Raw genomic sequence first — 13,498 nt, 5'->3', positions numbered from 1 at the left:
CACTCCTGGGTATTTACCCCAAAGATACTGATGTAGTGAAAAGAAGGGCCATCTGTACCCCAATGTTCATAGCAGCAATGGCCATGGTTGCCAAACTGTGGAAAGAACCAAGATGCCCTTCCATGGACGAATGGATAAGGAAGATGTGGTCCATATACACTATGGAGTATTATGCCTCCATCAGAAAGGATGAATACCCAACTTTTGTATCCACATGGACGGGACTGGAAGAGATTATGCTGAGTGAAATAAGTCAAGCACAGAGAGTCAATTATCATATGGTTTCACTTATTTGTGGAGCATAAAAATAACATGGAGGACATAGGGAGATGGTGAGGATAAGGGAGTTGAGGGAAATTGGAAGGGGAGATGAACCATGAGAGACTGTGGACTCTGAAAAACAATCTGAGGGTTTTGAAGTGGCGGGGGTTGGGAGGTTGGGGGAGCCAGGTGGTGGGTGTTATGGAGGGCACATATTGCATGGAGCACTGGGTGTGGTGCAAAAACAATGAATTCTGTTATGCTGAAAAGAAAAAAAAATCATAAAATGGCCAATTAAAAAAAAAAAAGAATAATTGGGATCCCAGAAGTAGGAAGAGAGGGGCAGAAAGCATATTGGAGCAAATTATAACAGACAACTTCCCTAATTTAGGGACAGAACAAGCATCAAAATCCAGGAGGCACAGAGAACCTCCCTCAAAATCAATAAAAATAGGTAAAAACCCCAACATTTAATAGTAAAACGTACAAGTCTCAGAGACAGAGGAAATTCCAAAAGCAGCTCAGGACACAAGGTCTGTAATGTACAAGGGTAGAAATATTAGATTGGTAGCAGACCTAGCCACAGAGACCTGGAAGGCCAGAAAGGATTGGCATGATATATTCAGAGCACCAAATGAGAAAAATATGCAGCCAAGAAAATTATATCCACATAGGCTGTCATTGAAAATAGAAGGAGAGATAAAAAAGCTTCCAGGACAAAGAAAAACTAAAAGAATTTGCAAACACCAACAGCTCTACAGGAAATATTGAAAGGGGTCCTCTAAGCAAAGAAGAAAGCCTACAAGTAACATAGACCAGAAAGGAACAGACACAATATACAGTAACAGTCACCTTATAGACAATGCAATGGCACTAAATTTGTGTCTTTTAACAGTTACCCTGAATGTAAATGGGCTAAATGCCCCAATCGAAAGACACAGGGTATCAGACTGGATTAAAAAAATAAGACCCGGGACGCCTGGGTGGCTCAGTTGGTTGGACGACTGCCTTCAGCTCAGGTCATGATCCCGGAGTCCCGGGATCAAGTCCCGCATCGGGCTCCCAGCTCCATGGGGAGTCTGCTTCTCCCTCTGACCTTCTCCTTGCTCATGCTCTCTCTCACTGTCTCTCTCTCAAATAAATAAATAAAATCTTTAAAAAAAAAAATAAGACCCATTAATATGCTGTCTGCAAGAGTCTAATTTTAGACCCAAAGACACCTCCAGATTTAAAGTGAGGGGCTGGAAAACCATTTATCATGCTAATGGACATCAAAAGGAAGCTGGGGTGGCAATCCTTATATCAGACAAATTACATTTTTAACCAGACTATAATAAAAGATGAGGAAGGACACTATATCATATTTAAAGGGTCTGTCCAACAAGAAGATCTAACTATTTTAAATATCTATGCCCCTAACATGGGAGCAGCCAGTTATGTAAGTCAATTAATAGTGAAATAAAAAAACACATTGACAATAATACAATAACAGTGGGGGACTTTAACACGCCCCTCACTGAAATGGACAGATCATCCAAGAAAAGATCAACAAGGAAATAAAGGCTTTAAATGACACTGGACCAGATGGACATCACAGATATATTCAGAACATTCCATTCCAAAGCAATAGAATATACATTCTTCTCTAGTGCACATGGAACATTCTCCAGAATAGATCACATCCTGGGTTACAAATCAGGTCTCAACCAGTACCAAAAGATTGGGATCATTCTCTGCATATTTTCAGACTACAATGCTTTAAAACTGGAACTCAATCACAAGCAGAAGGTTAGAAAGAACTCAAATACATGGAGGCTAAGGATCATCCTGCTAAAGAATGAATGGGTCAACCAGGAAATTAAAGAAGAATTTTAAAAATTCATGGAAACAAATGAAAATGAAAACACTATTGTTCAAAATCTTTGGGACACAGTGGTCCTGAGAGGAAATTATATAGCAATACAAGACTTTCTGAAGGAACAAGAAAGGTCTCAAATACACAACATAACCCTACACCTAGAGGAGTTGGAGAAAGAACAACAAAGCCTAAACCAGCATTAGAAGAGAAATAATAAAGATCAGAGCTGAAATAAATGAAATAGAAACCAAAAGAATATGAGAACAGATCAACAAAACTGGGAACTGGCTCTTTGAAAGCATCAGTAAGATTGATAAACTCCTGACCAGACTTATCAAAAGGAAAAGAGAATGGACCCAAATTGAGAAAATTATGAATGAAAGAGAACAGATCACAACCAATACCAAAGAAATACATACAATTATAAGAACATATTATGAGCAACTATATACAAGCAAATTAGACAATCTGGAAGAAATGGATGCATTCCTAGGGATGTATAAACTGAAATAGGAAGAAATAGAAAGCATGAATAGACCCATAACCAGTAGGGAAATTGAAGCAGTAATCAAAAATCTCCTGAAAAACAAGAGTCCAGGGCCAGATGGTTTCCCAGGGGAATGCTACCAAACACTGAAGAATTAATACTTTTTCGCCTGAAACTGTTCCAAAAGCTAGGAATGGAAGGAAAACATCCAAACTCATTTTTTGAGGCCAGCATACCTTGATTCCAAGACCAGACAAAGACTCCATCAAAAAATAGAATTACAGACCAATATCCCTGATGAACATGGATGCAAAATTGTAACCAAAATAGTAGCCAACAGGATCAAACAGTACATTAAAAGGATTATTCACCACGACCACGTGGGTTTTATTCCTGGGCTGCAAGGTTGATTCAACATCTGCAAATTAATCAATATGATACAACACATTAATAAAAGAAAGAACAAGAACCATGTGATACTCTAAATAGATACAGAAAAAGCATTTGACAAAGTATAGCATCCTTTCTTGATCAAAACTCTCCACAGTGTAGGGATAGAGAGCTCATACCTCAATATCATAAAAGCCATCTGTGAAATCCCACAGCGAATATCATTCTCAGTGGGGAGAATCTGAGAGCTTTTCCCCTAAGGTCAGGAACATGGCAGGGATATCCAGTATCACCACTGCTATTCAACATAGGACTAAAAGTCCTAGCCTCAGCAATCAAACAACAAAAAGAAATAAAAAGAAATAAAAAAAGCATCTGAATCAGCAAAGAAGAAGTCAGATTCTCACTCCATGCAGATGATATGATACTTCATGTGGAAAACCCAAAAGTCTCCACCCCAAGACTGCTAGAACTCATCCAGGAATTCAGTAAAGTGTCAGGATATAAAATCATTGCACAGAAATCAGTTGCATTTCTATACACCAACAATAAGACAGAAGAAAGAGAAATTAAGGAGTTGATCCCAATTACAATTACACCCCAAATCATAAGATACCTAGGAATAAACCTAACCAAAGAGACAAAACTATGAAGTATTCATTAAAGAAATTGAAGAAGACACAAAGAAATGGAAAAATAATGAAATTGCTGAAACAGAATTTAAGATAATAATCCCATTCCCAATAGCACCACAAATAATAATATACCTAGGAGTAAACTTAATCAAGGGAGTGAATGATCTGTATTTTAAAAACTATAAAATGTGGGTGAAACAAATTGAAAATAACACAAAAAATGGAAAGATACTCTATGCTCAGGGATTCAAAGAACTGATATTGTTAAAATGTCCATATCACCTAAAGCAACCTACAGATTTAATGCAATTTCTATCAAAATGCCAACAATATGTTTCATAGAACTACAACAAGTAATCCTAAAATTTGTATGAAACTATAAAAGACCCTAAATAGCCAGAGCAATATTGAAAAAGAAGAGCAAAACTGGAGTTACACAATCCCAGATGTCAAGATATACTACAAAGCTATAGTTATCATAAGAGTATGGTACTGGCACAAAAGCAGACATTTAGATCAAATAGATCAATACAACAGGATGGAGTCCAGAAATCAACCCATGTGTTTATGGTCAATTCATCTACGATAAAGGAGGCAAGAATATGCAATGGGAGAAAGTCTCTTCAACAAATCATGTTGAGAAAACTGGACAGCTACATGCGAAAGAAAGAAACTGGACCACTTCTTATAACATACACAGTAAACTCAAAATGGATTAAAGACCTAAATGTGAGACCTAAAACCATAAACTCCTAGAAGAAAACATAGGCTGTAATTTATTTGACATTGGTCATAGAAACATTCTTCTAGATATGTTTTCTCTGCCAAGGGATACAAAAGCAAAATTAAACTATTTGGACTACACCAAAATAGAAAACTTTTGCACAGCAAGGGAAACCATCAACAGGACCAAAAGACAACCTGCTGAATGGAAGAAGATATTTGCAAATGTTATATTCAATGAGGAGTTAATATCCAAAATATACAATGAAGTTCTACAAGTCAACACCAAAAAACACAAATAATCCGATTAAAAAATGAGTAGAGGTCATGAATCGACAGTTTCCCAAAGAAAACATACAGATTGCAGACAAATGAAAAAATGCTCAAAATCACTAATCCTCAGGGAAGTGCAAATTAAAACCACAGTGATGTATTATTTTATGCCTGTCAGAATGACTGGAATAAAAAAGACCAGAAATAATAAATGTTGGCAAGGATATGGAAAAAAAGGAACCATCATGCACTACTGGGAATTCAAATTGGTGCAGCCATTGTGGAAAATAGTATGGAGGTTCCTCAAAAAATTTAAAAAATAAGATTATCATATGATGCAGTAATTCCACTACTGGGTATTTATTTATCCAAAGAAAATGAAAACACTAAGTTGAAAAGTTACATGCACCCCTATTTATTGCAGTAGATGAATGGATAAAAAAGATGTGGCATACACACACACACACACACACACACACACACAAACACACACACTATATAATAGATAAATAGATAAAGAGGATTAGGATCACCTTTATCTTTGTGAGTACTGAGATTATATTGTATACCCGAAACTAATATAACCTTTTATGTTAATTATAGGTAAATAAAAAAGGAAGATGTTGTATGCATGAGTGTGTGTGTGTGTGTGTGTGTGTGTGTGTAATGGAATAGTTAGTACTCAGCCACAAAAAGGGATGATATCTTGCCATTTGCAACAACATGGATGGAGCTAAAGGGTATCATACTAAGTGAAATAAATCAGAGAAAAACAAATACCATATGATTTCATTTATATGTAGAATGTAAAAAACAAAATAAATTAAAAAACAAAAAGCAGAAACAGACCCATAATTACAGAGAAGAAATTGATGGTTGCCAGAGCAGAAGGGGACTGATGAGCAAAATTGGTGAAGAGGAGTAGGACGTACAAGCTTCTAGGTATGGTATGAGTAAGTCATGCAGATAAAAGGTATAGCATAGGGGAAGAGTCAGTGGTATTGTGTTAGTGTTGTATGGTGACAGAAAAAAATTAAAAGCATACATAAGAAAAATTGAGATCACCTATGATTCATGATAGGCAATGTTAACCCTTTGGTATGTTTCTCCCTAGATTTTTTCTATGTCTCTGTGCACATATACGATACAGATAAATATAAATTTGTTCAAAAAATTTGGCATTATTTATATTCTTGTTTGAATATGACTTTTTTCTTTATATTATTTCATAGATTTAAAAAATTTCATTAGTATTATTAATATACTTGATAGCAGTTTTGGTAATCTATCATACAGATATAATATTTATCCCTCTCACTTAGAATACTTAATTTATTTTCTCAATTTCACTGTTATAAATAAATAGCAACACATGTTTCTCCTTCCTTAAATCAATTCATAGAAGTAGAATTGTTGGATTGAGCAATTTTTTCTGTTTTGAATATATATTGCAAAATTTCCATCCTGGACGCTTTTATCAATTTACATGCCTAGCAACTATGTACCAGAATCTTCATTTTCCTGTATCTTCACCAATATAGGTATGTCTATTTTGTAAATATTTGTCCACTTGTGGCAAAGCAGGTATTTTTTTGGTTTAAGAACTATAAGGTAGAATTTGGAGAACTTGTTATATGTCGTTTAGTTACTTGCTTTTCTGAAATTCCTGTTTATATCTTATTCCTGTTTTAATATTTGTTAGTGAATTTGTTAAAGTACTGTTTCTTAGGTATTAAACCATTTCATTTTACATATTGCAAATATTTTTCCTGCTTTATGATTTGCCTCTTATATGTATTTCAGATTTTTTAATCTGAATAATAATAATAATAATCTGAATAATACCTATTTTTTAAAAAGATTTTATTTATTTGATAGAGACACAGTGAGAGAGGGAACAGAAGCAGGGGGAGAGGGGGAGGGAGAAGCAGGCTTCCTGCTGAGCAGGGAGCCGATGGTGGGCTGGATCCCAGGACCCTGAGATCATGACCTGAGCTGAAGGCAGAGGCTTAACCCACTGAGCCACCCAGGCGACTCATTTTTTCCCACTTCTTTATCCTTTCCCTCTGCATTCTAGGAATTGTCTCTGTGTTGACTTCCACACTGATCTGCAGTATTGATTCTGCTCTTGTACTGGTATGAAAGACCTTCAAAATGAAACCATGATATTTTTAATGTCCTTTTTTATTAACTCAGGCCGTGCATCTTTATTGCCGTCAGCTGTGCTATCTCATCTTTTAGCTTTTACTCTCAGTCCATATTTTCTTGAATTAAATGAATGAAGTATGTACATTTAAAATGTACTTCCATTTATTGTAGGAAATATTTTTACAAGTAATTGCTTTATTTCTTTTCCTTGAGAGTTTTCTGAAGGCTTCTTTTCCATTACAGAAGTTTTTCCTGGGTGCCACTGATTGTTGGGAGAAGAGAGGTTATGAAGGCCTGCTACTTGTCCCTAGTGTGTGAGGATGGGCCTTTGATCCTTTCTGGTACACCTGAAATTTTGCAGGATCTTCTGATCTGATCCATTTGTAGGACCACTTCAGTAGTTTATGTAGGAGGCCTGGAACCTGGGTCCTTGGACAGTTCCAGCAGAGGACATTTATTTCTTCCTCACTCGGGGTCTTTCTCTTCTGAGCCCATCTTCCACCCCAAGTAAAGGGAGTTTCTGTATCCAGCCTCCTCCCTGTGTTAATAAGGAGAGATGCATCACTCTGGGAAAGAGTCCCAGTTATCAGAGGAAATCTCCGACACTTGTGGTTTTCTCTTTGTTAACCTGGACTTCCTAGTGAAGTTGTACTCTGGCTTTTCCAGGGCTCAGCCCTGAGGCCCTCAACCTGGGAGTGTTACACGGGGCTGTGCCAGGGTGCCGCCTTCTTCCTGAGAGCTGGAGTCCCCACGTCACATCTGCCCATCGTTCTCAGGCAGCTGGGGAGTTAGACCCTTGGTATTTGTTGTCCTTCCTTTAATCGGCTCTTCCTCGCCCTAGAATGAGTAGAAACAGCTCAAAATCGGTAGCATATGAGAATGACTGTTCTGTAATTATCAGTCTGTTTCAGGTTTTCCCTTTTTCTTATAGTCTTTGGCTTATTTTAGCTGGTTTCTGGAAGAGGTATAATTAGATACCTAAGATGAAATAAAACGGTGAAGACTTAACTAAAAAATCAGGAATGGATCTTAAAGCTTATTTGAAATAACACCTCTCCTGCCAGCCTCACAACTGTGACTTGAGGATAAAATGTGATGGTAAATGTCACAGAGGTTTTGTTTGGAGCATTATGCAAATACTAAGTTGCTTTGTTATCTTCACATTTTATGAGACCCAAAACCAGTAGCCCTGTTGGAAGCAAATTTGAGTTGTGAATTTTGTAAGGGTATGTGATAATGGAAGATGGTTATTTAGGTGAAGCACAAAGCCATTCTATTTCGATGTGGTCCACCCCCTTCTTTCACACAATACATCTGAAATAGAGGTTTGTCTTGTTCTTTATCCCCCCAAAAAGAAGGCTGGCCTGAATTTCCACTTTAGATGATTTCTTTGAGTGCCAGGAGATTGTTTGAGCCAAAGAAACTAATCTGCAGATAGGTCTGCCCCCTGCACAATGCCCAACATCAGGGGCAAAGGCTTTAATTAAAATGGAAGACTTGGTAATTTCTGGCCTATCTGGAAAGCTTAAAGTTCATGTGGTTTGAATGAAAGTAATGACTTTTGCTTAAAATGCAAATATTAATGCGAGAGCCAGGGACTGACTTTTGGTGGAAGCGAGAGAGATTTCTTTTTCATGGCTTTTCCCTTGAAGAAATGACTCTTTTCTTCCCCGAAACTCTGTAATATATACACTTAACATGTAAGGTAGTTTTTACTCCTTATATTTGCTTTAGTTGGTAATTTGTCTTTTTAAACTCTTAAAAGAAGTGCATATTTTAGGTATTAACAAATCATAAGGATTTGTTTTTGTTGTTCGTATTTATTTGGATGACATAAATACATCTCAGAAGTGGTTTTTCTTCCAGTTTCGTTTCTAGACAGCATTTGTCCACTGTGCCCATAATCTTCGTTTATATATAGGAAATGGAATGACCACATTGTAAAGAGGACACATGTTTACCGTGGCCTTTGTATGTACCAAAACAAAGTTTTAAAAGTTAAGTTAATATGTATTGCTCTTGGGTTAAGTAGGCTTATCTAGTCACCAAGTATCACAGTGAAAAAAATGCAATGCATTTTGAATGTTGATAAGAAATTAGCAAGGGTAGATGGAAATGTGGTCGACTATATCAGTATATGAACTTATGAGTATAAAAGCATTTCAGATCAGTGTGCTGTTTACTAATTACTATCATTATGAGTAGAAAGTAGATGTACAATGGAATTACATTGCAATTACAATGGCTTGAGCATTGTGAAGTTATTACTTTTATGGTAAGGGAAAATTTGTTGTAGAAATAAAGAAAATCATCCATACTTTCTCTTCCTTAATAAATCATGCTTTTCTTTTTCCTTTCCACTTCTTATTGATATACTTACAGATATTTATATAATCTTAATCACAGTATGCGAACAGTTTTTGTTTTAGCATTTTCCATCCAGCATGCATTAGGTAGAAAGCACTTCTTCAATTTCCCACTGAACATACAGCCTCTTGTCCAACATGTAATTGTCTCCCCAATTTGCTGTTCCTAGTTCGTCATGCTGCAATGAACATCTTCACTCAAATCTAAGTCTAACTTTTTTGTGGGAAAGTTTCTGTTTGTTTGTTTGTTTCTGGAATCAGTTCGAAGGAGTGAGGTTACCAGGCCAAAGTTCAAGCAATTTCTGGTAGGTAAGGAGTTGAGAGGAGCCTGTTGGAGGAAGATGCTGAGGGCGACTCAGTGTGTCCCGCTTTGAGGAAGAGGTGAGAATGCCAGGAAGGAAGGAGAGGACTCACTAGATGAGCCGCACCCAGGTGTTGAAGACCCCAGGGCTGAGGCAGGCGAGTTTAGGGTGCCTGGGAGCCATCGGCTAGCAATCTCTTTATCCTTGTCAATTGACATCGTTTGGGAGTGGCTTTTGGGGTTTCAGTCAGTCTAACTGGAAGGGAATGACTCCACACTCCCATTACTGAGAAGTGGACTGTCTTCTGGGTTTTTACTTCCTGCCCTAAGTCAGGGTGCGCTTGTGTGGCACTGGGTCCAGCCCCGGCAGTCTGGGAAAAGGACCAGGAGGACAGAGGCAATAGGAAAACAGCTAAATGATGAACCAGAATGCCTCCACCATCATTCCAGAATGAGGTGGGATTTTCCGAAGCTCTGTTTTTCTTCACCCGTACACAGGGGCAAAGGCAGAACTTGGAGGGCCGTCAGTCCTTCTTCCATCAAAACTGGAGGCTGGGAGAGCTGAAGGAGAAAAATGAGCAAGATTGCTAATAAGACTTCGATTCCAATATCTCTCATCACTGATGGCTTCACGGCAGAGCTTACCATATACTTCCCTTTTCTGTTCATCTAATGGTTTTTTTTACCAGTTTTGTCCAACTGCAGTTAAATAACCCAGTGAACTCTGCCTTTGCCTGAAAGAGTCTTTTTGAAAGAAATGGAATATTTTAGCAAAGAGAAGAAATCCAACCACAAAACAGGATGCATTATAAGATTTCCAGTTTTTGGAATTTTTCAATGATTTTGTTCTCTGGGAATCCAGGGCTTTGAGCAGATTGATGGTGTTAGGTACTGAGATCCATTCTTCTAGGGTGACAAATGCAACATGGAAAGCCCACTTCAGCCACATTTGAGCTCATGCTGGTATCACTTTGTCTTTTCGCTAAGTACTGGTCTGTTGTGCTTTTCCCCAGCCCAGCCTCTGGGACCATATTCAGCATTTTGCAGGTTTTTAAATGTTCTTTTTTCTTTTTTTGACTGTAGGCATATTCTTAACTTTCCCACTGCCCCTTCCTCCAAAAAAACAAACAAAACAAAACAAAACTAGAAAATGTATATAAATTTTAGTCATCAACATAATTCTCTGCAAAAAACCGTCACTAGTCTGCACTGCATCATTCTCAAAAGCATGCAGAAGCTGAACAGTGCTGTTGAAATGATCTGGCACAAGTCCACACAGGTCTCTATTTCTCATCCTGCCAATCTCACGGGCAAACGAGACTCCAGGTAACCCTTGATTACAACTTACAGTGCAACCTAGAAATGGCTACAAATATATTTCAAAATCACACTTCAGTACTTTTATGCATCTGTAATATCTTTCATGTTCCATTAGCACTTTTAAACCCATTTAAAGGCCTTGAAAGTGTTCAATGACTGTTTTTTTTTTTTACTTTTTAAAAATTTTTTCCTTTTTTAAAAAAATTTCTTTTCAGTGTTCCAGAATTCATTGTTTATGCACTACACCCAGTGCTCTGTGCAATCCGTGCCCTCCTTAATACCCATCACCAGGCTCACCCATCCCCCCAGCCCGCTCCCCTCCAAAGCCCTTAGTTTGTTTCTCAGAGTCCACAGTCTTTCATGGTTTGTCTCCCCCTCCAGTTTCCCCCAATTCACTTCTCCTCTCCATCTCCCCATGTCCTCTGTGTTATTCCTTATGCTCCACAAATAAATGAAACAATATGATAATTGACTCTCTCTGCTTGACTTATTTCACTCAACATAGTCTCCTCCAGTCCCGTCCATGTTGATACAAAAGTTGGGTATTCACCCTTCCTGATGGAGGCACAACACTCCATTGTATATAGGGACCACATCTTCCTTATCCATTCGTCCATTGAAGGGCATCTTGGTTCTTTCCACAGTTTGGCGAACGTGGCCATTGCTGCTATGAACATTGGGGTACAGATGGCCCTTCTTTTCACTACATCTGTATCTTTGGGGTAAATACCCAGTAGTGCAATTGCAGGGTCATAGGGAAGCTCTATTTTTAATTTCTTAAGGAATCTCCACACTGTTCTCCAAAGTGGCTGCACCAACTTGCATTCCCACCAACAGTGTAAGAGGGTTCCTCTTTCTCCACATCCTCTCCAACACATGTTGTTTCCTGTCTTGCTAATTTTGGCCATTCTAACTGGTGTAAGGTGGTATCTCAATGTGGTTTTGATTTGAATCCTCCTGATGGCTAGTGACGATGAACGTTTTTTCGTGTCTGTTAGAACCATGTTTTTAGAAGCACAATAAAGGAATGAAAAAAGTGATAAAGAAGGAAAACCAGGCTGAGGGATTTACATCATATCCTGTCCTGTAAACAAGTTGCAATTTGCTGTGCATTCTCTGAAACGTTCTCTGCTCTGCCTGCTTGCTTTGCCTTTGTGGCTAATCTGTGAAGGCAAGCCATCATGCATGAGATTGGCTGGTCCCTGACTGTAAGTAAAGACAAAATTGAACCAAGGCCTGGAGAAGGAGGAATTCAGTCCTGAACAAAGGGAGGATTCGGGGATCAGAATTAGGTAGCGATGGATTCAAGGAGAATTCACATCCTAGCACTGTAGATTCAGAGTTCAGGATTGGTGCCCACGCTGGTGAGACACGTTAAGTTAAGCATTATGTGGATTGCAGTTTTTCACATGCACTGCCTCATTTGATTCTCCCAGCAAAACCCTAATAAATATTATGTTCATTTTGTACGCAGAGAAGATGAGACTCATTTTAGCTATAAACAAATTAGACTGACTTGCTCAATATCACCCAGCCAGAGAGCCTCAGAGCCGTGCCTGGCTTCTGAACTTGGAACTATTTGTGCTCTTGTCACTCGGCCATCCCTCAGGTAGCAGCTTGGAAATTAGAACTGTAGCGTTCTTTCTTTTTTTCTTTTTTTAAATTTAATTTTATTTTTTTCAGTGTTCCAAGATTCATTGTTTATGCACCACACCCAGTGCTCCATGCAATCCCTGCCCTCCTTAATACCCACCACCAGGCTCACTCATCCCCCACCCCCCGCCCCTCCAAAACCCTCAGTTTGTTTCTCAGAGCCCACAGTCTCTCATGGTTCTTTAAAGGGTTGGGGGGAGTTCAGGAGGGCTCTCAGTGGAGCAAAGGAGTGGAGGGAAGATGGAACTAGGATGTGATCAGTTTCTCCATGCTGGGCCTGGACACGTCAGTACAGGTAGAAACCCAGGGTCCTGCTAACCCTGTGGCTGATGGGGCTTTATGGTTGACCTGCTCTGCCTACTTGCACGCAGTTTGGGCTCTGATCAATCCTCAGACTTGCATTTGATATCCTTTTTTGCCCATGATGTCTGATCTGGAAAATCTTTTTTAATAGCTTATTAATGAGGCTCCAAAATGGGAGAACCAGACAAAGAGACTTCTGTTGGAGATACTATGCTTGCCGACTCCCAGGGGGCATTGTCTGTCCCCAGCTCCTTAGGGCAGGACAGAGGGAGTTCGAGACAAGGCCGGGGACCTGGCCTTCCATCACAGCCCATCCTTGCACTATTCTCTCTCTGACCTGTTCTTATTTTGAGGATAATTAAATATGTGATTCACTCCAGGCTTAAACATCCCAGTGCTTTTAACTTTCTTCTTTCACCGTCTTTTCTAATTCTGAAATTATGTTGGCTTTGTAACTTTGGGCAAGTCGCTTAACCTATCTGAATCTTCACCCTGCATAATTCTCAGGAGCATGTGGAAGTGTTTTTAATGAAACTTTACTACTTTGCATATACAGTCACAGGCTATGTGTCTGAGGATTTAAAATGCCTTCTCTTTCATAGTATCTGCTTCTGCTTTTCCTTCCCAGAGTCGAAAACATGCAAGCAAAGTCCGACTGTATTACATGCTTCACCCCAGGGATGGTGGGTGTCCAGCCAAGAGGCTCCGGTCAGAAAATGTGAGTATCTGGCACCCTCTGATACCCTCAGATGATCTGTTCAGTTTGCTGAGAACTGTGTA

The 13,498-nt window shown here is 38.8% G+C and overlaps 1 protein-coding gene across 1 annotated transcript in view; it reads left to right on the top strand.

Annotated features, from left to right (window-relative positions):
* The window catches only part of LOC111144606 (zinc finger matrin-type 4), a 369,394-nt gene that overhangs the window by 113,515 nt on the left and 242,381 nt on the right, over positions 1-13,498 (top strand). The window contains exon 3 of the mRNA XM_022498988.1: positions 13,347-13,436. Coding sequence (XP_022354696.1) covers positions 13,347-13,436 — 90 coding nt within the window. The remainder of the gene's footprint in view (positions 1-13,346; positions 13,437-13,498) is intronic.

The sequence above is a fragment of the Enhydra lutris genome, unplaced genomic scaffold, assembly GCF_002288905.1.
Source record: "Enhydra lutris kenyoni isolate GAN:26980312 unplaced genomic scaffold, ASM228890v2 scaffoldscaffold11, whole genome shotgun sequence".
Taxonomy (NCBI): Eukaryota; Metazoa; Chordata; class Mammalia; order Carnivora; family Mustelidae; genus Enhydra; species Enhydra lutris.
The sequence above is the reverse complement of the archived record's forward strand: the minus strand, read 5'-3'. Positions and strand labels throughout refer to the sequence as shown.